The sequence below is a fragment of the Salmo trutta genome, chromosome 39, assembly GCF_901001165.1.
Source record: "Salmo trutta chromosome 39, fSalTru1.1, whole genome shotgun sequence".
Lineage (NCBI taxonomy): Eukaryota > Metazoa > Chordata > Actinopteri > Salmoniformes > Salmonidae > Salmo > Salmo trutta.
In genome coordinates, this window is record NC_042995.1 from 12,724,369 (window position 1) to 12,750,629 (window position 26,261).

At 45.1% G+C, this 26,261-nt stretch overlaps 2 protein-coding genes across 3 annotated transcripts; one reads left to right on the forward strand and one right to left on the reverse strand.

The window, feature by feature from the left end:
- Nucleotides 1-230: 230 nt before the first annotated feature.
- LOC115179357 (activin receptor type-1) lies at nucleotides 231-10,962 on the reverse strand. The gene is made up of 11 exons (XM_029740792.1): nucleotides 10,837-10,962; nucleotides 4,953-5,025; nucleotides 4,320-4,390; nucleotides 3,967-4,221; nucleotides 3,627-3,838; nucleotides 3,439-3,538; nucleotides 3,149-3,295; nucleotides 1,910-2,185; nucleotides 1,515-1,712; nucleotides 1,240-1,370; nucleotides 231-1,045 (listed from the first exon to the last, which is right to left on the reverse strand). The coding sequence occupies exons 3-11, from the start codon at nucleotides 4,375-4,377 to the stop codon at nucleotides 914-916; spliced, it is 1,509 nt and encodes a 502-aa protein (XP_029596652.1). The 5' UTR covers nucleotides 4,378-4,390; nucleotides 4,953-5,025; nucleotides 10,837-10,962; the 3' UTR covers nucleotides 231-913.
- Nucleotides 10,963-11,965: 1,003 nt separating this feature from the next.
- LOC115179621 (uncharacterized) lies at nucleotides 11,966-16,590 on the forward strand. Of its 2 annotated transcripts, XM_029741254.1 has the most exons (6): nucleotides 11,966-12,468; nucleotides 12,745-12,807; nucleotides 12,898-12,960; nucleotides 13,195-13,257; nucleotides 15,737-15,865; nucleotides 16,205-16,590. In XM_029741254.1, exons 1-6 carry the CDS (start codon nucleotides 12,054-12,056, stop codon nucleotides 16,483-16,485), a joined length of 1,014 nt encoding a protein of 337 aa, XP_029597114.1. In that variant the 5' UTR covers nucleotides 11,966-12,053; the 3' UTR covers nucleotides 16,486-16,590. The 2 variants fall into 2 exon arrangements, with proteins under 2 accessions (XP_029597114.1, XP_029597115.1); XM_029741255.1 differs by lacking the exon at nucleotides 12,898-12,960 and having other exon boundaries at nucleotides 11,969-12,468.
- Nucleotides 16,591-26,261: the final 9,671 nt, after the last annotated feature.

The window sequence follows — 26,261 nt, forward strand, 5'->3', positions numbered from 1 at the left end:
AAAACATTCTCTCTCCTCTGTAAAGAGGGGGGCCAATAAAATGTTTTGTCGCGAGGTGGGGGGCCCCACAACCAAATCTGGCAAAGGCTAGAGCCGGCCCTGCACTCTGGGTAGGGAGAGTTGTTCACTTTTGAAACCAGTCAAGGTGAAAACTGACAACATGGCGCAGGTGTGAAGTAAATCAAGAGCACTGGGTGGAATTCTACAAAGCATACAATACTGAATCAGTATGTGGTTCCAATATTTATAACAATAATGCATTCACAGCTCACAATTCAAAGCATGTGGAGGCATGTCTCCTGACTTCCTTTGTAAATACACAATGTCTTAATAGCCCAAAAAACTGCATTTACATGGGTATATAAAGTTTCCTTGTAATGTAATCAGTTTTCCCTTACCAAAACCAACTCCAAACTCCTAGTCATATCATTACAAATCATCATAGTCCCACCCTACACAAAGCACATTACATCAATATTTTACTATAGAGTTCACAACTGTAGCGTTCATTTGATCCTATTGGCTCTGTTCCTGTGTAACTGAACTCAAGATTGTGTGTGTCTTCATTCGTGTGTGTACCTACATTGGAATACACATCTGATTGATTGTCTGAGTAGAGCAACATAATATGATTGGCTGAACATTGAAACGACAAATGGGCAGAAGTGCGTGTGTGTAGAGGGTCTGAGCCCCAGCCTTGACCCCTGCAGCGTGTACAGGCCTTTAAAGCAGGGTAAGGCTACGGTAACACCATCTCACACGGAGTGACCAGCTAGTTCAGTTCAGCATTCAGCCAATAAGGATATCAACATTCATGTTCAGTAGCAGCAGCTGTGTCCATCTGATCTGTTATCTCCACCCCCCCCTGCCTTCTTTCCATCTCTCCTCTGGCAGTCGTCCTCCTTTCCTCTCCTCACGACTTCTTTCCTTTCTCCAGGGAGCTATGGATCTTGTTCAGGGTCTTTTTGATGCGCAGGGCTGTGAGGCGAGCAGAGGGGTTCTGGTACCAACACTCCTTCATCAGTTTCACCAGGGCAGAGAGGGTCTAGAGAGAGAGGGTGGGGGAGAGAGAGAGGAGCGGGGGAGAGAGATGGAGAGGGTCATTGTAAGTTGATACACAAGAAGACAGGGTTTGAAACACAGAAACCTGAGAACAGATTACCTTAATTTAGTGTTACCGTTAAGGTCATGGTACCAGTGTGTGTGGTCACTTAACGGTCACGTAGTGGTCATACTCACAGGGTCGGAGAACCAACGGTTGGGGATGAACGGTCGTTGTTGTTCCACACACACCACCTTCCTCATGTCCTCAAAGCTGGGGTCGTTAGGCACCTGGTCATAGAACGGTGGCTTGTACTCCTCCACAATACCTGATCACAGGGGTAAGAGGACATCTAGTGTTAGGGTCAAGGGTTATAGGGTCTAGGTGAAGGAAAGGGGACGAGTAGAGGAAGCCACTTGACGTCAGAGGTTCCTGTACTATTTAAGGTAATAAAAACATTATTAGTCCTCACCGTTGCTGTAGGTTCTCCTAGCGATCTCCCACAGTACCAGACCGAGGGCCCAGATGTCCACTCTCTTATAGGCATCAAAACAGTCTGTCTGGATGGACTCATCCAACACCTCAGGAGCCATGTAGCGCTTGGTGCCCACCTTGGGGTTGTTTCCTACATCCAGCTGGTTGTTTGACTGGGAGTGGGTTACTGCCAGGCCTGTAGGGAACAGGAAGAGAGGAGAGAAACTGGTCAGTACTGGCACAAAATGGCTACTGTGTGTGACTGAGTGCCCCGTTTTATTTTCTTATATGGCTCTGCATCTATCAATCTCTGACATATTTCTTTCACACTGGATTTAAGTACCGAAGCTAATTAGTAGCATGTAAAGACAGACAGACACACACACTACTGACCCAGATCAGCTATACAACAGTGTAGATCCTTGGTCACCAGTATATTCTTGCTCTTCAGGTCTCGGTGAGCGATGGCCGGCTTCCCCTCGGTGCCGAAGATCTCCGTGTGCAGGTGCACCAAACCGCACGCCACCGACGTCGCCATTGCTAGGCCCTCCCCCGTCTCCACGGGAACCCTCTGGAGGTAGTCGTAGAGCGAGCCGTTGTCATGGTAATGTGTGATAAGCCAGAGCTGGGTGCTGGAGTAACGAGACGTCATATCTGACGCCATGAAGCCTGAAAGGAAACGGAGAGGTCAATTATCTTAATAACTATTATTTTAATATTACCATCAGGGTTCTCCCCAGGAATTTTTAACAAGGTGCTGCTGCTGAGGACGGCGGGAGATTTTTGAACACCTATAATGGTCTTACAGGACATTCGGAAAGTATTCAGACCCCTTGACTTTTTCCACATTTTGTTACAGCCTTATTCTAAATTGGATTCAATTATTTTTTCCCCCTCATCAATCTACACACAATATCCCATAATGACAAAGCGAAAACAGGTTAAGACATTTTTGCAAATGTACTAATAAGATAATTATATACATACATATTCAGACCCTTTGCTATGAGACTTGAAATTGAGCTCAGGTGCATCCTGTTTCCATTGATCATCCTTGAGATGTTTCTAGAACTTGATTGGAGTCCACCTGTGGTAAATTCAATTGATTGGACATGATTTGGAAAGGCACACAGCTGTCTATATAAGGTCCCACAGTTGACAGTGCATGTCAGAGCAAAAACCAAGCCATGAGGTCGAAGGAATTGTCTGTAGAGCTCCGAGACAGGATTGTGTCGAGGCACAGATCTGGGATACCAAAAACCCTGAAAATATCTGTGCAGCGACGCTCCCTATCCAACCTCACTTTTTTTTTGTGCAAACATTTCTACAAACCAGTTTTTGCTTTGTCATTATGGGGTATTGTGTGTAGATTGAGGGGGGAAAATGACTTAATCCATTTTAGAATAAGGCTGTAAAGTAACAATGTGGAAAAGATCAAGGGGTCTGAATACTTTCCGAAGGCACCACCTCTCTTACATTCTTTGGGGAGAACCCTGACCATTATTATTAAATATTATTTGAATATTACCATTTCACATCATAACATTGTTCAATATGCTGTTGTGTGCTTGAGTCCAATATAGCGTGTGGGAGCTGGATGTGGGTTAGAGAGCGAGATGGACTCCTACTCACCCAGTATGTTCTCGTGTCTCAGTAGCACTGTGTTGTAGATCTCAGTCTCTCTGAACCATGACCTCTCGTCTCGGGAGGAGAAGATTTTCACAGCCACGTTCTCCCCCTGCCACTGACCCCTCCAAACCTCTCCATAACGCCCCTTACCTAAAGACATGGGGAGGGAGAACTCATTCGTTACAAAACCCCTGTTTACATTTCTACTATATGTGTTTGTCTGTTGTATGTGTTGTGATTCTATGTACCTACACACGCCATTAGGCTGATCTAATTGTTGCGTTTCTACATACCTACACACTCCATCAGGCTGATCTGTCTGGCCACAGTTCTCTGGACCAGGAAGGGCAGGCCTGAACCACTGCCTGACGTACAGGAGTGGTCCAACAGCTCCTAGAGAGAAAAGTGGGGGAGAGACAGAGGTCATCAGGGTTCTCTCTATATTAATACAAACAAACTCATACAAGTCTTTTCTTCTTACAGCCAGAGTGCTGTCCCCAACATTAGAGGTGATGAGTCCGTCAATCGCATCCTGTTCTGGGTCAAACTCCTGTAGTCGCTGTAGCCTGCCGTGGTGCAGCCTCCTGCAGCCCAACACAGATAGGACTGACAGGAGGGTTAGGATCACTACTGGACCCAATACCAACAGGGCCAGAGTCTCCACACGATACCTCATAGGCTCTTCTTCTGGAGCTGGAGGTAGAAAGGCGGAAGAGAGAGAGAGAGAAAATGTTACATCACTACAACTGGACCCAGCATGACATGAAACAAGCCAAAGTCTTTGCTTTTCTTAAAAGTAGTTTAAGGGGTGCAGTTCCCACCGGTAGCGAGGAGGGGCAGTAGTGAGCTGGCGGTAGCGTTGCGGTTGCACATGAAGCTGGAGCAGCAGAGCAGGGCATGGCTGAGGGAGGAGGCCGTAGAACAGATCAAACGGGTCTTCTCTGATCCCTGCAGGCAGCCCCGTGTTACTACGGCCCCATGGCTACTGACCGCCACCGACGAGTAGCACTGAGAGCCCTCGCACTGGGCGGAGTTGAGGCAGCCGCTGCCCTCACACACACACAGCAACTGGCCATCTAATAGAGAGAGAGGAGAAGAAGAAGGGGAGAGAGTTAACACACATGCAAAGCAAATGTCCATATGAGAGAGAGCGGTAGATATACTTCATGTCTACCTTCGGCCAATGTCTGCAGGGTCTGTAGCAGCAGGAACAGAAAGACACAACGACCCATTTGGTTCACTGCACTGTAGGAGAGAGGGAGACGGTCAGCTCTCAGAACAGGGCTGGTCACAGTCATTTTATTTCCTCTCTTAAAGGGACACAATGTCTTTTGTCTCAATTGATCGATCCTCTGCAGCGTGTGTAAGTGAATTAAACTGGGCTGCAACTCGCAATGTTGACAGAGAAAAATACATAGCCACACTGTGTTGTTGTCTTAGGTCTCTTTATGTAGTGTTGTAGTGTCTCTCTTGTCGTGATGTGTGTTTGGTCCTATATTTTTATTCCCAGCCCCCATCGCCGCAGGAGGCCTTTTGTCTTTTGGTAGGCCATCATTGTAAATAAGAATTTGTTCTTAACGGACTTGCCTACTTAAATAAAGGTTAAATAAAACATTTCAAAATAAACGAATAGCAGAATATAAAGGGCAGAATGTAAGATCCACATTAGACCATGGATTGGGTCAATTTAATTTCTATTTAGAGAGGAAATGAAAATGAATTGCTACTCGCTCTCTGAATAGACTGAATTGCATTGGAACTGACCCAAGCCCTGGTCAGATATGGGCTTACTACTAGCAGGTCTTACTTGTAGTGGTCCAGTTGGGATGCTCGGCTGTGCCTTAGGGCTCAGACATAGCCAGTCTGGCCTCTACAAATCTCTGGAGGGGACAGGAGAAAAGCGCAAAACAGTAGCAGGATTCAGTTAGACACATTCTCATATCAGGTAGCCATCATACATGTATTACTGCATATTTTATAGCCGGGTTTCTCAACTGCACAATGTACAACACATTAATGATGTGATGTACATCAGTCTAGGAAGTACAAAACCAACACTGTGGTAAAGTTACTGGTTTGACTCTTTCAGTCACCATAAAACACGCATAGCTAGTTAGACAACGTTAGCTACCTAGCAAAAATGTTCTAGATATCTAGTTGGCTAGACATGATTTGGATCAAATCAAAGTTTTTGTCAAGTGTGCCGAATACAACAGGTGTAGACCTTACAGTGAAATGCTTACTTACAGGCTCTAACCAATAGTGCGAAAAGGTATGTGTGTGTGTGTGTGTAGGTAAGTAAAGAAATAAAACAACAGTAAAAAGACATTTGAAAATAACAGTAGCAAGGCTATATACAGACACCAGTTAGTCAGGCTTATTGAGGTAGTATGTACATGTAGGTATGGTTAAAGTGACTATGCATATATGATAAACAGAGAGTGGCAGCAGCGTAAAAAGAGGGGTTGGGGGGGGGCACACAATGCAAATAGTCCGGGTAACCATTTGGTTACCTGTTCAGGAGTCTTATGGCTTGGGGGTAAAAACTGTTGAGAAGCCTTTTTGTCCTAGACTTGGCACTCCGGTACCACTTGCCAAGCGGTAGTAGAGAGAACAGTCTATGACTGGGGTGGCTGGGGTCTTTGACAATTTTGAGGGCCTTCCTCTGACACCGCCTGGTGTAGAGGTCCTGGATGGCAGGCAGCTTAGCCCCAGTGATGTACTCGGCCATACGCACTACCCTGTGAAGTGCCTTGCGGTCGGAGGCCGAGCAATTGCCGTACCAGGCAGTGATGCAACCGGTCAGGATGCTCTCGATGTTGCAGCTATAGAACCTTTTCAGGATCTCAGGACCCATGCCAAATCTTTTTAGTTTCCTGAGGGGGAATAGGCTTTGTCGGGCCCTCTTCACGACTGTCTTGGTGTGTTTGGACCATTCTAGGTTGATGTGGACACCAAGGAACTTGAAGCTCTCAACCTGCTCCACTACAGCCCCGTCGATGAGAATGGGAGCGTGCTCGGTGCTCCTTTTCCTGTAGTCCACAATCATCTCCTTAGTCTTGGTTACGTTGAGGGATAGGTTGTTATTCTGGCACCACCCGGCCAGGTCTCTGACCTCCTCCCTATAGGCTGTCTCGTCGTTGTCGGTGATCAGGCCTACCACTGTTGTGTCGTCTGCAAACTTAGTGATGGTGTTGGAGTCGTGCCTGGCCATGCAGTCTAGGGTGAACAGGGAGTACAGGAGGGGACTGAGCACGCACCCCTGGGGAGCTCCAGTGTTGAGGATCAGCGTGGCAGATGTGTTGCTACCTACCCTCACCACCTGGGGGCGGCCCGTCAGGAAGTCCAGGATCCAGTTGCAGAGGGAGGTGTTTAGTCCCAGGTTCCTTAGCTTAGTGATGAGCTTTGAGGGTACTATGGTGTTGAACGCTGAGCTGTAGTCAATGAATAGCATTCTCACATAGGTGTTCCTTTTGTCCAGGTGGGAAAGGGCAGTGTGGAGTGCAATAGAGATTGCATCATCTGTGGATCTGTTTGGGCGGTATGCAAATTGGAGTGGGTCTAGGGTTTCTGGGATAATGGTGTTGATGTGAGCCATTACCAGCCTTTCAAAGCACTACATGGCTATGGACGTGTGCTACGGGTCTGTAGTCATTTAGGCAGGTTGCCTTTGTGTTCTTGGGCACAGGGACTATGGTGGTCTGCCCTTGTGTCATGCCCTGGTAGGTTTAGTGGAAGCTGACTGGCTAGCAGCTGTTCTCCCCGGCGATCTAGCTAGCTACTGTTCGCTAACGCAGGCAGACAACTTGGCTAGCCAACTGGCTAGTTATACTATGGCATTGTTGAATACTCCTTTCTGATTGGCTTGAAGGGCATTCTAGAGCGTGCATTATGTAAAGGATAATCAATGAGTTCTGTGGAAAATAATGAACGACGTGGGAGGTGTGTTCCACGACGCGCTAGAGGAGTGAACTAACCTTCCACAGAGTTGCATTATTTTTTAGAGAACGCATAGAGCCCCCAGTTCATTATCCCTTTCATACCATGGCTATAATTTATCACATTTGCTGCTATGAATGTGTTTAATACCTAGTAGCTAGCTAGTTTACCAGATAGCTACAGTAACGTTAGTTGACTTGGTAACCAAACAGACTTGCTAGTTTAGCTAACCAAACCATCAGTTCTAGCTTGCTATTATGAAAATCTAATTCAGCAATGACAATAATGTTTTCAATTAAACTTTTGCTTTCAAAAGCAGCTCAAACATCTAAGAATGAACTTAAAGCCATCAAATTCTACCATGCTGATATTAGAGGTCGACCAATTATGATTTTTCAACGCCAATACCGATACCAATTATTGGAGGCCCAAAAAAAGCTGGTACCGATTAAATCGGCCGATTAATGACAATTACAACAATACTGAATTAACACTTTTATTTTAACTTAATATAATACATAAATAAAATCTATTTAGTCTCAAATAAATAATGAAACATGTTCAATTTGGTTTAAATAATGCAAAAACACAGTGTTGGAGAAGAAAGTAAAAGTGCAATATGTGCCATGTAAAAAAGCTAACGTTTAAGTTCCTTGTTCATCACATGAGAACATATGAAATCTGGTGGTTCCTTTTAACATGAGTCTTCAATATTCCCAGTTAAGAAGTTTTAGGTTGTAGTTATTATAGGACTATTTCTCTCTATACCATTTGTATTTCATATACCTTTGACTATTGGATGTTCTTATAGGCACTATAGTATTGCCAGCCTAATCTCGGGAGTTGATAGGCTTGAAGTCATAAACAGCGCTGTGCTTCAAGCATTGCGAAGAGCTGCTGGCAAACACAGGAAAGTGCTGTTTGAATGAATGCTTACGAGCCTGCTGCTGCCTACCACCGCTCAGTCAGACTGCTCTATCAAATATCAAATCATAGACTTAATTATAATATAATACACACAAATACCAGCCTTAGGTCATTAATATGGTCAAATCCGGAAACTATCATTTCGAAAACAAAACGTTTATTCTTTCAGTGAACTACGGAACCGTTCCGTATTTTATCGAATGGGTGGCATCCCTAAGTCTACATATTGCTGTTACATTGCACAACCTTCAATGTTATGTCATAATTATGTACAATTCTGGCAAATGAATTACGGTCTTTGTTAGGAAGAAATGGTCTTCACACAGTTCGCAACGAGTGCCTGGATACAGCCCTTAGCTGCTGTATATTGATTATATACCACAAACCCACAAGGTGCCTTATTGCTATTATAAACTGGCATTATAACCTGGGTGGTTCGAGCCCTGAATGCTGATTGGCTGACAGCCGTGGTATATCAGACCATGTACCACAGGTATGACAAAACATTTATTTTTACTGTCCTAATTACGTTGTTAACCAGTTTATAATAGCAGAGGTTTATGGTACATGGCCAATATACCACGGCTAAGAACAGCCCTTAGCAGGGGTATATTGGCCATATACCACACCCCCTCAAGCCTTATTGCTTAATTATGCTACGGCATTTTTTTTTAACCTTTTTATTTATTAACTAGGCAAGTCAGTTAAGAACAAATTCTTATTTTCAATGACAGCCTAGGAACAGTGGGTTAACTGCCTTGTTCAGGGGCAGAACGGCATATTTTCACCTTGTCAGCTCGGGGATTCGATCTTGCAACCTTTCGGTTACTAGTCCAACGCTCTAACCACTAGGCTACCTGCCGGTACCATTGTTGAATATTCTTTAAGGGCATTCTAGCGCGTGCATTATTTCAACTGGATGTTTTAACACATTTCTAGTGTGTTAAATTATAACCATGGTATAAAAGGGATAATCAACTCGGGGCTCAATGAGTTCTCTGGAAAATAATGCAACTCCATGGTAGGTTAGTTCCACACCTTCCACGTCATTCATTATTTTCCATAGAACGCACAGCCAGTCCCTCTTTGATTATCGCTTTCGCACAGTGCATTCAGAAAGTATTCAGACACCTTCCCTTTTTCCAAAATGTGTTCCGTTACAAACTTATTCTAAAATGGATTTAAAAAAAGATATCCTCAATCTACTCACAATACCCCATAACGACAATGCGAACAGGTTTCGAAATTTTTGCAAATGTATTAAAAATAAAAAAACAGTAATACCTTATTTACATACGTATTCAGACCCTTAGCTATGAGACTCGAAATTGAGCTCAGGTGCATCCTGTTTCATTGATCATCCTTGAGATGTTTCTACAACTTGATTGGAGCCCACCTGTGTTAAATTCAATTGATTGGACATGATTTGGAAAGACACACACCTGTCTATATAAGGTCCCACAGCAAAAACCAAGCCATGAGGACGAAGGAATTGTCTGTAGCGCTCCGAGACAGGATTGTGTTGAGGCACAGAACTGGGGAAGGGTACAAAAAAAAATCTCTGCAACATTGAAGGTCCAGAAGAACACAGTGGCCTCCATCATTCTTAAATGGAAAAAGTTTGGAACCACCAAGACTCTTCCTAGAGCTGGCCGCCCAGCCAAGCTGACCAATTGGGGGAGAAGGGTTGGGAGGTGACCAAGAAACAGATGGTGACTGACAGAGCTCTAGAGTTCCTCTGTGGAGACGGAAGAACCTCCAGAAGGACAACCATCTCTGCAGCACTCCCCCAATCAGGCCTTTATACTAGAGTGGCCAGATGGAAGCCACTCCTCAGTAAAAGGCACATGACAGCCCACTTGGAGTTTGCCAAAAGGCACCTAAAGGACTCTCAGACCATGGGAAACAAGATTTTCTGGTCTAAATGAAACCAAACTTGAACCCTTTGGCTTGAAGGCGAAGCGTCACATCTAGAGGAAATCTGGCACCATCCCTACGGTGAAGCTTGGTGGTGGCAGCCTCATGCTGTGGGGATGTTGTTCAGCAGATCGAGGGAAAGATGAATGTAGCAAAGTACAGAGAGATACTTAATGAAAACCTGCTTCAGAGTGCTCAGGACCTCAGACTGGGGCAAAGGTTCACCTTCCAACAGGACAACCCTAAATACACAGCCAAGACAACGCAGGAGTGGCTTCGGGACAAGTCTCTGAATATCCTTGAGTGGCCAAGACTTGAACCCGATCGAACATCTCTGGAGAGACCTGAAAATAACTGAGGCGACGCTCCCCATCCAACCTGACGGAGCTTGAGAAGATCGGCAGAGAATGGGAGCAACTCCCCAAATACAGGTGTGCCAAGCGTGTAGCGTCATACCCGAAGACTCTGGGCTGTAATCCCTGCCAAAGGTGCTTCAACAAAGTACTGAGTAAAGGGTCTGAATACTTATGGAAATGTGATATTTCAGTTTGTATTCTCTATACATTTGCAAAAATCAAAAATCCTGTTTTTCCTTTGGCTTTGTCATTGTGGGGTATTGTGTGTAGAATGGGGGGGTACAACTTAATACAATTTAGAATAAGGCTGTAACGTAACAAAATGTGGAAAAAGTCAAGGGGTGTACACTTTTCGAATGCACTGTATTATTGTATCAACACTTCTAGTTAGCCAACGTTTACTTGTTGTTTTATTAGTTTGCAATTCACTATAAGCTATTGGCAATTTCGCTATGCTAACGTTGAACCAGGTTAACGTTACTTGTTCTAGCTCAGCTTCGTTAGCATGCTAATAGCAGCTAGCTGCCCAAAAGCTTGCGAAATTGTGCTTACCTGGGCTTAATTAACTGATTTGGGAAGGGCTAATCCAAATTAGCGTGCTAGTTCAGTTGCTTTTACTGTTAAAAAGGCTGAACGAATCGACCACCACCCACAGGCTTCTTGTTGGGTCGTGCAGTTCTAGCGCAACAACATGACGTCACAACAACGTTCCCATTATAATGCATTGTGGGTACCCCAGTCCTCAAACCATTTTGGGGTTCTCCCCAGTACAAAGTTATTTTTGTTTAGGTGTTTTTGTACACACATCTCATGTAATTCATTGAAGCATTTACAATGAGTCTGTCTGATGTAGCTCAACTCTGCAGGGGGCAGACAGCCAGGTAGCTAGACAGGTGAAAGCAAGTTCACTTATGTAATATATTTTTTACTCATTGCCTAAAGAAGGAGTTCATCAGCTTTCCTGGTCCCTTGACCCCCTCCATCCCCTTCTGTGTTTACAGAATGCAGATATGAAACACTCTGAATAGGTGGAGAAGCAGTAGGGCGTAACCTTCCCTTTGCCTAGAATGCTCGGTGGACCATCGCCATAATGCTTAGATCTAACCTACTTGGATGAGATCTGACAATGGTCAATGACACCTATCATAAGCTCTGGGATGAAGTTTCCCCTAGGTACAGATCTAGGATCAGCATCCCCTCCCCGATCATATCCATAATCATTAGTTGGAATAATGTAAAACTGACCCAAGAACATCTTATAAGGGCAACTTCACCCTACTCCCATATCACAGGTCTAGGGGTGTTAACCTCTGTACAACGGCTAAACTCCAAACCTGACCTCACCTCATATAGCCTACTACTGCAATGCGCTACCCTCCCTCCCCAAAATATGCACCCATTCACTCCTTGTCTGCTCTACACTACAGCTGCAGCAATTGTTCCAGAAGTGCTCTGATAGATTCTGATTATATTACAAGTTTGTGTCTTTTACCACATAGTTCTGTACCTGTTCACAAACAAACTGTACTGAGACATGAGATCACTGCAGTTGCAGACTTCTCACAGTCTTACGCAACATCGATTGAACTGCTACATGTTGAAACTTGTGATAAAATGTTCTTTTTTTATCGGAATGTCCTTATGGCTTAGTATTTTTCCACTGAATATGACGTGCCTCTTGTACACGTTCTGCTTAACTGAGCTGTGTGTATATAAGTCGGGGGTCTGAGCCTCAAAGTGCATCATATCTGAACAGGTATTGTTTCAGAATGAGGGGTACTGTTGCTCTGCTGGTGTTGCTGTTCTGTCTGTCTGGGGCATGGACTCAGGAGGAGAGTGGTGGGGTCAGAGAGAGTGACATCACTCAACAGGGACACAGTGCAGGGAGAGAGAGCAGGGTGAGAGAGGTTCAGATGGAGAGCCAAATGACTGACGCTTCAGAGAGAACCAACAAACAGACGACCACCTCACCTGACATCTGGACTGAGATGAAGGAGCTGAGAGACATGGTGCACAACCTGAGAACCATCGTGGTGGAGCAGAGAGAGAAGCTGAGGAACATGGAGGTCAGAGTGACAGCCAGTGAGGCTGAGGCAAAGGAGCAGAGAAACACAGTGACCGATCTTAGGGTGGAGCTGATTTTCACCAAGAATAAAGTTGAGGAAGTGGAGAAAGATAATGCAGGTCATTTAAGCTTATTATTTATTGCTTTACAGTCAAGAGTCAACTAAAGTTACATTTGATTGTCAGCGAGAGTGGAAATAATGAACATTTAACATTCTGGATGGACGTTTCTTTCAGATTAGTTTGTAAGGCACGTACTTAGGCCTTATTATGCCTAGAGGCACATAAGGCCTCAACAATGTCCCGTCCTATTTCCTGTCCTGTGATTTTTCAGGCACCTCTTTCCACAATCAGAAGCAACATGAACTGTTTTTCATATTTCTTCTATCATTCTAGACCTGACAGCTGGATTGAGTGGCAGTAAGAGCCAGGTGGAGGAGCTGCAGACAAAGAATGCAGGTCATTCTCTATATTGCTTATATGAATGATCATGATTATTTCTCACCTGTTTTACATAAACTTGAATAGCTTATGTTTCCATAAATTTAGCCCAAGCTGCTGAACTATCAGCCATTGGGGACAGAGTGACAGCCAGTGAGGCTGAGAATGCAGGTAATAAGTAAGAGTGATTTACTGGTTGTTTAAAAGGGATAGTTCACCTAAATGACAGAAATACTTGAATATTTCTTTACCTTGTAATAATTCTATGGAATATGTGGTATCTTGCAGGTATGTTTACATAATGTATATTAAAAGTGCTACTGTACTTAACTTTACTGTTCATAGGAAGTGCATAATACATAAGAGTAGTCATGGAGTAGTCCTGACGTTTTTATGATTGTTCAGCCCTGGAGACCAGACTGAGTGCTAGTGAGAGCCAGGTGGAGGAGCTGAAGAGAGCAACTGCAGGTAAAACAGATGATTGCCTTGACATCCGCTTCAAGCATACACACGTCTAGCAAAACATTAGCTTGTCACTCTGAGAGCCACAGTTGAGTCTTCGATCTTAGGAGGGTGATGTCACAGTTCAGTTTAAACTCTACAACACACACACGATTGAAAATGTAGCAGTTGATTCGCCTGCTCTGTTCAGTTTTGAATCCATCCAAACACCACAAAGCTTCTCTACTCTCTCCCAGTTTGGCTGTATTCAGCTCCCCCCTACTCCCAGATAGAACTATTCTACTGTGGCAGATGTGAACTATCATGTGGTGACATCACTCTCCCTGAGATCTCACTCTCCCTGAGATCTCACTCAAAGCTCTTGCTCCAACATTTAGCATTATGCTGTTTCACTCTGCAACACTGATTCATACATAGACACTTGTTTAAAAAAAAACAATTATTTCACCTTTATTTAACCAGGTAGGCAAGTTGAGAGCAAGTTCTCATTTGCAACTGCGACCTGGCCAAGATAAAGCAAAGCAGTTCGACACATACAACAACACAGAGTTACACATGGAATAAACAAACATACAATTAATAATACAGTAGAAAAATCTATAAACAGCATGTGCAAATGAGGTAGGATAAGAGAGGTAAGGCAATAAATAGGCCATGGTGGCGAAGTAATTACAATATAGCAATTAAACACTGGAATGGTAGGATGTGCAGAAGATGAATGTGCAAGTAGAGATACTGGGGTGCAAAGGAGCAAGATAAATAAATACAGTATAGGGATGAGGTAGATTGGATGGGCTATTTACAGATGAGCTATGTACAGGTGCAGTGATCTGTGAGCTGCTCTGACAGCTGGTGCTTAAAGCTAGTGAGGGAGGTAAGAGTCTCCAGCTTCAGAGATTTTTGCAGTTCGTTCCAGTCATTGGCAGCAGAGAATTGGAAGGAGAGGCGGCCGAAGGAGGAATTGGCTTTGGGGATGACCAGTGAGATATACCTGCTGGAGCGCGTGCTAAGTGTGGGTGCTGCTATGGTGACCAGCGAGCTGAGATAAGGCGGGGCTTTATCTAGCAGAGACTTGTAGATGACCTGGAGCCAGTGGGTTTGGCGACGAGTATGAAGCGAGTGCCAGTCAACGAGAGCATACAGGTCGCAGTGGTGGGTGATATATGGGGCTATGGTGACAAAACGGATGGCACTGTGATAGACTACATCCAGTTTGTTGAGTAGAGTGTTGGAGGCTATTTTGTAAATGACATCGCCGAAGTCGAGGATCGGTAGGATGGTCAGTTTTACGAGGATATGTTTGGCAGCATGAGTGAAGGATTCTTTGTTGCGAAATAGGAAGCCGATTCTAGATTTAATTTTGGATTGGAGATGTTTAATGTGAGTCTGGAAGGAGAGTTTACAGTCTAACCAGACACCTAGGTATTTGTAGTTGTCCACATATTCTAAGTCAGAACCGTCCAGAGTAGCGATGCTAGACGGGCGGGCAGGTGGGTGCGGGCAGCGATCAGTTGAAGAGCATGTATTTAGTTTTACTTGCATTTAAGGGCAGTTGGAGGCCACGGAAGGAGAGTTGTATGGCATTGAAGCTCATCTGGAGGTTAGTTAACACAGTGTCTAAAGAAGGGCCAGAAGTATACAGAATGGTGTCGTCTGCGTAGAGCTAGATCAAAGAATCACCAGCAGCGAGAGCGACATCATTGATGTATACAGAGAAGAGATTCGACCCGAGAATTGAACCCTGTGGCACCCCCATAGAGACTGCCAGAGGTCCGGACAACAGGCCCTCCGATTCGACATACTGAACTTTATCGGAGAAGTAGTTGGTGAACCAAGTGAGGCAATCATTTGAGAAACCAAGGCTGTTGAGTCTGCCAATAAGAATGTTGTGATTGACAGAGTCGAAAGCCTTAGCCAGGTCGATGAATACGGCTGCACAGTAATGTCTCTTATCGATGGCGGTTATGATATTGTTTAGGACCTTGAGCGTGGCTGAGGTGCACCCATGACCAGCTCTGGAACCAGATTGCATAGCAGAGAAGGTACGGTGAGATTCAAAATGGTCGGTAATCTGTTTGTTAACTTGGCTTTCAAAGACCTTAGAAAGGCAGGGTAGAATAGATCTAGGTCTGTAGCAGTTTGGGTCTAGAGTGTCTTCCCCTTTGAAGAGGGGGATGACCGCGGCAGCTTTACAATCTATGGGAATCTCAGACGATACGAAAAAGAGGTTGAACAGGCTAGTAATAGGGGTTGCAACAATTTCAGCAGATCATTTTAGAAAGAGGAGGTCCAGATTGTCTAGCCTGGCTGATTTGTAGGGATTCAGATGTTGCAGCTCTTTCAGAACATCAGCTATCTGGATTTGGGTTATTAACAACATTTAATATTTTGCCAGAGGGTGTAATGCAGTTTTCACTGTGGACTTGAGAATACTAGAAGTACAGTCTGTCATTCAATCTGTATGTTATCTTTCCTGTGTTCGCAGACAGGCCAAAGGTGGCCTTCTCTGCAGGTTTGACTGATTCAGGAACTGTTGGACCCTTTGTTGCTGAAACCACACTGGTATACACCAAAATCTTCTCAAACATTGGCAAGGCCTACAACCCAGCTACAGGTAGTCTACTTTCACCGATCTCTGGCCTTTTCAAACCAACCCTTTGTCCCTTTTTGAATGCTCCTTGCAAATGTGATATTTGTCACTCTTTAGTCATGCGTGGCCATCCTTCCAAATCCTCCTTCGTAGGCCTGGGCTTCTGAGGCTAGTCGCTCTTATGGCCATTAGGCTAGGATGTTAAGTAGTCTGATACTTACTGTAGCTACAAAGTTATAACTTTTGTTGTTTAGCTATCGGGTGTCAATGGCATTCTGTTGATTTGTGTGATTTTTGTTGCATGCCAAAAGAGAACATGAGAAACGGAAACTGTTGATTCCTCTTTACTCTCCTCTGATGCAGGTGTCTTCACAGCACCAGTGAGAGGAGTCTACTACATCAGATTCACTGCCATGAGTGTCCAGACCTCGTTTTACTTTTATGCATACATGTATAAGAATGGACAGAAAATCATGTATAGTCAGGGATATAATGCTGGAGGTTATGAGACACTGTCTAATGGAGTCAGTCTGGAGCTAGAGGAGGGAGATGTGGTGTACATGCGCATCCCTGCAAGCAACAGGCTCTATGATGACTCAAATAATCACAACATCTTCAGTGGCTTCCTGCTCTTCACTGTGTGAGAACATAATGAATGCTGTAATGGTCTCTAGTGTAGAGTCTGTATGTCAGGGCCTCTTGGAGCCACAATGACTCCCGTATTAATAAATGCATCAATAAAAGCAGAATTTTGTGTTATGTTTTACAGTCTGTATGGCATCCTGATGAATGTGTTAATTAGTTCAATATGACAGTAGCTCAGTGTTTCTGGTTGGTGGGAAGAAGGGGAGAAGAAGATTTGGGATGTATGATTAGGTTACATTATATTGTCATGGCATAGTCTGTCCACGACAAGGCCCAAATGTACCTATCGTTAGCACCAAGTAAAACACAAACTCAAAGTCTGAACAGAAAACTCAAAATTTACACTTTAACTCAATACCATACTCCTTATATTTTTTTTTAACCTTTTAATTAGACCTGTGTTAATTTTCATCTGGGGAAAAAAACAAGTGCAACTCTGCCCCCTGAGATAGATGCCAGTGAAATCACCCAGATAACAAAATAGTTTACCGGCAATGTTACTATCTATCTGGTAGTGTTGGTATCTGACTGACTGTTTATCAGTATGGATCCAAGGACATACAGTAGGGAGCTCTAGAGGGAAATAGTCTTCTTGGTAGTGGCCTAGAGTTAGATGGACTACAGCGCCCTCCGGTATCTGGACAGACATCAACTTATTTGTTGTTGCTTTATTATGAAGCAATTTCATTGGATAAATAATCAAAGTCAAGTAAAGGTAGGTCTTTGGACACAGATGCCTTGATCAGCTTTTATCACACCGCTTTTCAGTATTTTTTTTACCTGTCTCCTCTTCAGCAGTTTAATGCTCGATAGGTACAACAACTTCGCATAATTAAAGCCTTCGCTATAATAATATAGAATATGACATTTAGCAGATGTTTTTATCCAAAGCAACTTACAGTAGTGCATGGATACATTGTCTTATGGGTGGCCCCAGCGGGAACCAACCCACAATCGTGACATTGTAAGGGCCTTGCTCTACCAGCTGAGACACACACAGGACCAACATAAGAAATAAAAGGTGACATTCTGTACTTTAGCCTAATTTAAATAAGTTAGGAGGGCACAGTAGATCTCGTCTCTGTACACTGCTCTGGGTTTGGCTCTGTGTCCATGCCCCTTCAGGTCCTATGACCTTAGCACCCTCCCTATTATCTGGAGCAATGTTTTCAACCTGAAATCTGATGACCTTGGTGACTGGCAAATGACAGACAATAACAACAAGCAGTCTCGTAGCCTCATTGATCGAAATGACCTGCTTTAAGGAAACACCTTCTCAATTGTCTTGTATTTTACCAGTCTTTGGTTTTATTGTCTAGACTTCACCTTTGAGAACACGTGCAGCTTGTGTCCCATGTTGTGGTTCACTACGATGTGTGTTCTCTGTGTATAAGGAAGGGAAATTAGCTCTGTAGACTATATCATATCTGAAGAAGCATTGTATCAGAATGAGGGGTGCTGTAGCTCTGCTTGTGTTGCTGTTCTGTCTGTCAAGGGCATGGACTCGGGAGGAGAGTGGAGGGTGTTCTGTCTGTCTGGAACATGGACTCAGGAGGAGAGTGGAGGGTGTTCTGTCTGTCTGGAACATGGACTCAGGAGGAGAGTGAAGGGTGTTCTGTTTGTCTGGAACATGGACTCAGGAGCAGAGTGGAGGGTGTTCTGTCTGTCTGGAACATGGACTCGGGAGGAGAGTGGAGGGTGTTCTGTCTGTCTGGAACATGGACTCAGGAGGAGAGTGGAGGGTGTTCTGTCTGTCTGGAACATGGACTCAGGAGGAGAGTGGAGGGTGTCCTGTCTGTCTGGAACATGGACTCAGGAGGAGAGTGGAGGGTGTTCTGTCTGTCTGGAACATGGACTCAGGAGGAGAGTGGAGGGTGTTCTGTCTGTCTGGGGGGCATGGACTCAGGAGGAGAGTGGAGGGTGTTCTGTCTGTCTGGAACATGGACTCAGGAGGAGAGTGGAGGGTGTTCTGTCTGTCTGGAACATGGACTCAGGAGGAGAGTGGAGGGTGTTCTGTCTGTCTGGAACATGGACTCGGGAGGAGAGTGGAGGGTGTTCTGTCTGTCTGGAACATGGACTCGGGAGGAGAGTGGAGGGTGTTCTGTCTGTCTGGAACATGGACTCGGGAGGAGAGTGGAGGGTGTTCTGTCTGTCTGGAACATGGACTCAGGAGGAGAGTGGAGGGTGTTCTGTCTGTCTGGAACATGGACTCAGGAGGAGAGTGGAGGGTGTTCTGTCTGTCTGGAACATGGACTCAGGAGGAGAGTGGAGGGTGTTCTGTCTGTCTGGAACATGGACTCAGGAGGAGAGTGGAGGGTGTTCTGTCTGTCTGGAACATGGACTCAGGAGGAAAGTGGAGGGTGTTCTGTCTGTCTGGAACATGGACTCGGGAGGAGAGTGGAGGGTGTTCTGTGTTCTGTCTGGAACATGGACTCAGGAGGAGAGTGGAGGGTGTTCTGTGTTCTGTCTGGAACATGGACTCAGGAGGAGAGTGGAGGGTGTTCTGTGTTCTGTCTGGAACATGGACTCAGGAGGAGAGTGGAGGGTGTTCTGTGTTCTGTCTGGAACATGGACTCAGGAGGAGAGTGGAGGGTGTTCTGTGTTCTGTCTGGAACATGGACTCAGGAGGAGAGTGGAGGGTGTTCTGTGTTCTGTCTGGAACATGGACTCAGGAGGAGAGTGGAGGGTGTTCTGTCTGTCTGGAACATGGACTCAGGAGGAGAGTGGAGGGTGTTCTGTGTTCTGTCTGGAACATGGACTCAGGAGGAGAGTGGAGGGTGTTCTGTCTGTCTGGAACATGGACTCAGGAGGAGAGTGGAGGGTGTTCTGTCTGTCTGGAACATGGACTCAGGAGGAGAGTGGAGGGTGTTCTGTCTGTCTGGAACATGGACTCAGGAGGAGAGTGGAGGGTGTTCTGTCTGTCTGGAACATGGACTCAGGAGGAGAGTGGAGGGTGTTCTGTCTGTCTGGAACATGGACTCAGGAGGAGAGTGGAGGGTGTTCTGTCTGTCTGGAACATGGACTCAGGAGGAGAGTGGAGGGGTCAGAGAGAATGACATCACTCAACGGACAGGGGAACAGAATATGGTGAGTGAATTTCAGATAGAGACCCAAAGAACTGAAGCTGTAGGCACGACAGGCGAACGCACGACCACACCACCTGATGTCTGGGCTGAGCTGAGAGCGCTGAGAGACATGGTGGTTGAACAGAGAGTGGAGCCGAGGAGGATGGGGGCCAGACTGCAAGCCAGTGAAAGTGAGAATACAGCTAGTGTAGAAAAGCTTATTCTTGAATTAGTGGGAGAATCAATATGATTAATAAAGTTGAATTGGATTGACTGCCAGTGAGAGTGAAAATGCAAATATGATGAAGTGTATCAGCTCACGTTCTACAGTGGGTTGGTCATTTAATGTGTCTCTCAGTTTTAACTGTGAGGTAACCAGTGTTTCTGCTGATATGATTCTAGCATTGGCAGCAAGACAGTGCCAGTGAGAGGAAGAATACTGGTAATGTACTGTATTTGATATGACAGAACATGCCTTTATAGAAAGCAAGGAAATACATGTTGAGTACAAATGTAAAGGAAGATGCAGTACGCAGATTTTAGTCAAAATAAAAATCGGTATTTTTTTGGCCACCAGAAATTGAAATAGTGTATATTGTTCCTCGTTGTATGATAGAATGAAAATCAAGGGCAAGGAGGAGGAGGTAAAGAGAGGTGAAACATTTTCTGAGAACTTCACTTGTTCCCATGTTGTTAAATTATGGTATTGGAAAATTTCTCTTCACTTTCAAAAAACATCTCATTAGAAACTAAGTAGGTTTAATAATTAAAGATCTTTTCTAATTCGGAATTTCTACGTTTTATCAGTGAATTGTCCTAAATAAGTATACTTTCTCTCCCGTGCTCACAGACGGACCAAAGGTGGCCTTCTATGCGGCTTTAACTGATTCAGGAGCAGTACCACCCTTCAGTTCTGAAACCAGATCTACACCAAAGTCTTCACCAATATAGGCAATGCCTACAGCCAACATACAGGTAGCCTACTTTTACTACACGTACTGCCCAGTATCAAACCGACCCCTGGCCTCAACCACTAGGCCCTTTATAGAGGCTTTGACATTAGACTTTTGATCAATATGGACTGCATCCATATCGATTGTGCTATTTTACTTGTATATACCCATTGCATTAGGGCTTCTTCCCTCCATTAAGCTCAACTGCAGCTTCGACTGACATTTTCCTCATCTTAGCTCATCCCCACTAGCTATAACCAAAAGATCTTGTGGCCACAATTTAAAAGGTTGTTCCCTCTCTTCTTGCCCTGTGCTTCAGGTGCCTTCACAGCACCGGGGAGAGGAGTGTACTACTCATCGCAATAACTTTTTGTTTATGACATTTTTTTCAGTCGGATAAACACTCCAAACAGCCTACCCGACCGCTCTGAAGCGTTCGCATGGTCCCCAAGCACACCGTTTCCTCATTTTGTATCACACTCCAATGATGAAACTGTGGGGGGGACAAAAATGCCATTTCAGACTCCCCCCCCCCCCGTCCCCCGTCCCCAGTGAAAGTTGCACCCCTGGATGCAATACTTAAAGCGGTTTGGGTAACAAACACAAGATTTTATGGTACTGTTGTTTCTACTGGTTTCTACCAGTTTTTAGCCTATTCCAGATCTGGAAACAAGATTTAAAAACTCTTAAGTCAAGGTAGAGCTAGACATTATGTACGTGTGTCTGTGCGTGTATGTGTACCTGCCTGCTTGTGAGCTGAGACCCAGAGAGAGGGGTAGAGGTATCAGATAGCCAATATGTTTTCCTTGACTGGCTACCGTACTCCTGAACAATACCCAGCCTGTTATGGTGGCTAGGCTACATCTTTAATCTCAGCCCAGGCGGAGCGGGACCCAGGGAGCATCCGCTCTTCCTGGCAAGGCCTCCCACCAGACTTCCACACAGAGACACTCTGTCTGCGTCACTCTTTTAATTAGAGAGATTGCTGGGATATGCCAGGTGTACTGGAGTGGGTACGCCAAGCCAAGTAGCCAGCCTGCCTCCCCTTCCCCCCTCTACTACTCTACCTTTCCTCCCCTCTCTCTCTTTTCCCCCACCCTCTCCATCAACTTCCATTCCTTCCTCTACCTCTCCTCTTCCCTCCTTCTCTTCACCTTCTCTTCTCCCTCCTCTCTCTCTCTCTCTCTCTCTCTGTCAACTCCCCTCCTCTACCTCTCTCTATCCTCTTTCTCTTTCTCTTCCTCTCCCCTCCCCTTGCATTTCTCTTCTCCTTTCCCTCTCTTCCCCCATCTCCTCCCATCTCTCTCTCCCCTCCTCTCGCTTTCTAAAGCTAAGGGGATAAATGAAAGAGAAATGTTAGACAGCTATCAGGAGATTATCTACCAGGGGTTAGAATTTTTGGAATGGAAGAGAATAATGAAATGTTTTCTTCTTACCTGACCCCCCCCCCTTCCCCCATCCATCTCTCCGCTTGAGGGTTCCTGAGAACAAGGGTATAAGAGAGGGTCGATGTGAAAAAATAATTCTCCAGATAAAACCTCAGGTTACTGGTTTCTCCACTGTAGCATTCAGTTGGAGTGTGTCTCGTGCGTGACAGGAGATTTCGTCTTCACAGTGTGTGTTTGAGAGAGAGAAGATTTCTATGATTTTGTCAGTCGACATGACTTATCGGGACAGAAGGCTGGCCGTGACTCTTCTCCTCTTCTCTTTCATCTCTTTCTCCACTCAGAAAACCTTTTGGTCAGATGTATTCTGTGTTTTCACCCTGGTTATGATGAACCTCATCATAATGTGAAGGCTATTGAGCATTTCCGTGGCGTTTGCAACAGGTGCGACAGGTGTTTTTCCTCCAGTCTCCTGGTGTGTAGTTTCGGAGGCAGAGGAGCAGGAGTGTCTGGATCTGGCTGGGAGCGCTACAGCTCGGAATATCAGAGGAACGCTGCTGTGTGTCCGTGGACAGAGTCCCACAGACTGTATGGAGAAGATCAAGGTGTGTGGCAAAACAGCCTTACGGCTGCAGAAATCCTGGTTGGAAGATTCCATGGAATTACAAAAGAATAAGCAGGAAATCTGGGAACCCTCCAACCAGGATTTCTGGAAAGTTACCAGAGTTGTGCAACCTTAAACAACCTGTAGAGAAAGTGTAGTTGAATTGTGCAACATGTAATATTACCTATGTCTTGTCAGAATGGTACAGCAGATGCAGCAGCCATGTTCGCAGATGACATCTACACAGCTGACTGGTGCTATGGACTAGAACTGGCTGCTGGAGAGTCTTACAACGGAGTGGGTGAGTGAGGAGGGGGGAGAGAGAGGGAGAAGGAAACCGTGTGTAAAACTTGAACCTATCTTACCTTATCCTGTCTGCTCTCTCAGATGGTATCAGCTACTGTGTTGTAGCTCTGGCTCGTCGCTCCTCCAGTGACCTGTCCCTGTTGGAGATGCATGAACGCAGGTGAGAACAGATAGACGGATTGATTGATTGTTTGTTTTTTAAATGTATTTTATTTTAATAGGATCTGTAGTTAGCTGCTGCCAAGGCAGTGGCTGCTCTTCCTGGGGTCCAAACAAATAAATAAAATACATAGTATACATAACACTACAATACATAATACAATATATAATACAATACATACTACAATACATACTACAATACAATATACAATACAAAATACAATACATACTACAATACATACTACGATACAAAATACAATATATAATACAATACATACTACAATACATACTACAATACATACTACAATACAATATACAATATATACTACAATACATACTACAATACATAATACAATGTACATGACATCATACAATACTTAATTCAACACATAATACAATATAAAATACATACTACAATACATACTACAATACATAATACAATACATAATACAATGTACATGACATCATACAATACTTAATACAACACATAATACAATATAAAATACATAATACAATACTTAATACAATACATAATGCAACACATAATACAATATATGTGACGACCCTCCCACTCTGTCTGCCGTATTCTCTCTCTGTTCTTGTTTCCTTATTAGGATGCCGGTGGGCGGAGTTGGAAGGGTCGTCAGCTAAATGGGAAACACCTGGGCCCGGGTGTGTCCCATGATAAATAGACCTCCTCCACAGTCATTGGGGAGACTCTCTCCACGCAGACACCTAGTTGTTTTTGGTTGTTTTTGGTTGTTTTTGGTTGTTTTTGGTTGTTTTTGGTAGTTGTGGTAGTTGTGGTAGTTGTGGTAGTTGTGGTAGTTGTGGTAGTTGTGGTAGTTGTGGCTTTTGGTTGTTTGCTTTGGCACCCTTCAACACCCTGCATTATTACATTTACGCATGCAAAACACTCACTTACACTACTGATTACACACACCATTGTTAATTGTTCATTTTGTTTAGTTACTTTATTTACTAAATATATATTTTGATACTCCTTGTCTCCACGTTGTCTCCCTTTTGTTGTGAACTCAGAGCCGGTTCGTAACATATACAAGACTCAATACAACACTTAATACAAGACAATACACTACTTAATATAATACAATATGCCATACATAATACAATACATAATACAATACATAATACAATACGTAATACAATACATAATACAATACGTAATACAATACATAATACAATACGTTGTATATAAAAATGTCTGTGTCTCTTCACAGTCCCCGTCGTGCCATAAGGTGTTCTTTTATCTTATTTTTTAAACTGGTTTTATTTCTAGCTTGAGTTACCTGGCAGAGTTCCATGTAGTCATGGCTCTATTTAATACTGTTTCCCAGCCTCTGTTCTGGACCTGGGGACTGTGAAGAGACCTCTGGTTGCATGTCTTGTGTTGTACCGATGAGTCTCCAAACTGTGTGACAGAGTTCGGTCCCTTCAACACATCACTACCTCGCACAAAGACCAACAGTGATGCAGTCAATCTCTCCTTAACTTTGAGCCAGGAGAGATTGACATGCATACCACTGACATTCACCCTCCGTGTACATCTAAGTGCGATACGTGCTGCTCTGTTGCAATCTACCTATATCCTTCTTTGCCGTAAATGACCACACAACTGGGCAGTAGACCTGACCTGTCTGGTCGACTGAGGTGTCAAGAAAGCAGAGCAACGCCTTATCATGGACAGACCTCTTCCCATTTTAGCAACTATTGAGTCTATATGTTTTGACCGTGACAGCTTTCTATCTAGGGTTACACCCAGCAGTTTAATCTCCTAAACTTGCTCAGTCACCACATTATTCAATAATAGATCTGGATGAGATTTAGGGTTGAGTTAGTGATTTGTCCCAAAAACAATATTTTTAGTTTTTGATATTTAGTTAACCATTCTAAAACGGACAGGACATCTGACAGGAGATCTGTATTAAGGGTGTCAGTTATTTATTCTACTGTTGTAGCTGATGTGTATTCGGTTGAGTCGTCAGCGTACATAGACACACATGCTTTATTCAAGGTCAGTGGAAGGTCATTAGTGGTGTGCCCTGCGGTATATCACACTCAATTTCATTTGCATTAGAGAGGCTTTCATTAAAGAAAACCCTCTGTGTCCTATTAGATCATTCTGAATCCATGACGAGGGTGTACATCCATAACGCCTACGTTTTATCAGCAATAAGTTATGATCAATGATAGCAAAAACCTGCACTGAAATCATCAGTCATTTGTGTCAGTGCCGAGCATGTTGAGTGCCCTTCCCGATCGTCATGCTGAAAGTACACTACCGTTCAGTCGGACACTGAGGTAGGGATGAGAGGAGAGGGGGAGAGGAGTAGAGGCTGGGGCCCTGAGGTAGGGATGAGAGGAGAGAGGGAGAGGAGGAGAGGCTGGGGCCCTGAGGTAGGGAGGAGAGGAGAGAGGGAGAGGAGAGGAGAGAGGGAGAGGAGGAGAGGCTGGGGCCCTGAGGTAGGGAGGAGAGGAGAGAGGGAGAGGAGGAGAGGCTGGGTCACTGAGGTAGGGAGGAGAGGAGAGAGGGAGAGGAGAGGAGAGAGGGAGAGGAGGAGAGGCTGGGGCCCTGAGGTAGGGAGGAGAGGAGAGAGGGAGAGGAGGAGAGGCTGGGGCCCTGAGGTAGGGCGGAGAGGGAGAGGAGGAGAGGCTGGGGCACTGAGGTAGGGAGGAGAGGAGAGGGGGAGAGGAGGAGAGGCTGGGGCCCTGAGGTAGGGCGGAGAGGGAGAGGAGGAGAGGCTGGGGCACTGAGATAGGGAGGAGAGGAGAGAGGGAGAGGAGGAGAGGCTGGGGCACTGAGGTAGGGAGGAGAGGAGAGAGGGAGAGGAGGAGAGGCTGGGGCACTGAGGTAGGGAGGAGAGGAGAGAGGGAGAGGAGGAGAGGTTGGGGCCCTGAGGTAGGGAGGAGAGGGAGAGGAGGAGAGGCTGGGGCACTGAGGTAGGGAGAGGAGGAGAGAGGGAGAGGGGGAGAGGCTGGGGCCCTGAGGTAGGGATGAGCGGAGAGAGGGAGAGGAGGAGAGGCTGGGGCCCTGAGGTAGGGCGGAGAGGGAGAGGAGGAGAGGCTGGGGCACTGAGGTAGGGAGGAGAGGAGAGAGGGAGAGGAGAGGAGAGGCTGGGGCACTGAGGTAGGGAGGAGAGGAGAGAGGGAGAGGAGGAGAGGCTGGGGCACTGAGGTAGGGAGGAGAGGAGAGGGGGAGAGGAGTAGAGGCTGGGGCCCTGAGGTAGGGAGGAGAGGAGAGAGGGAGAGGAGGAGAGGCTGGGGCCCTGAGGTAGGGAGGAG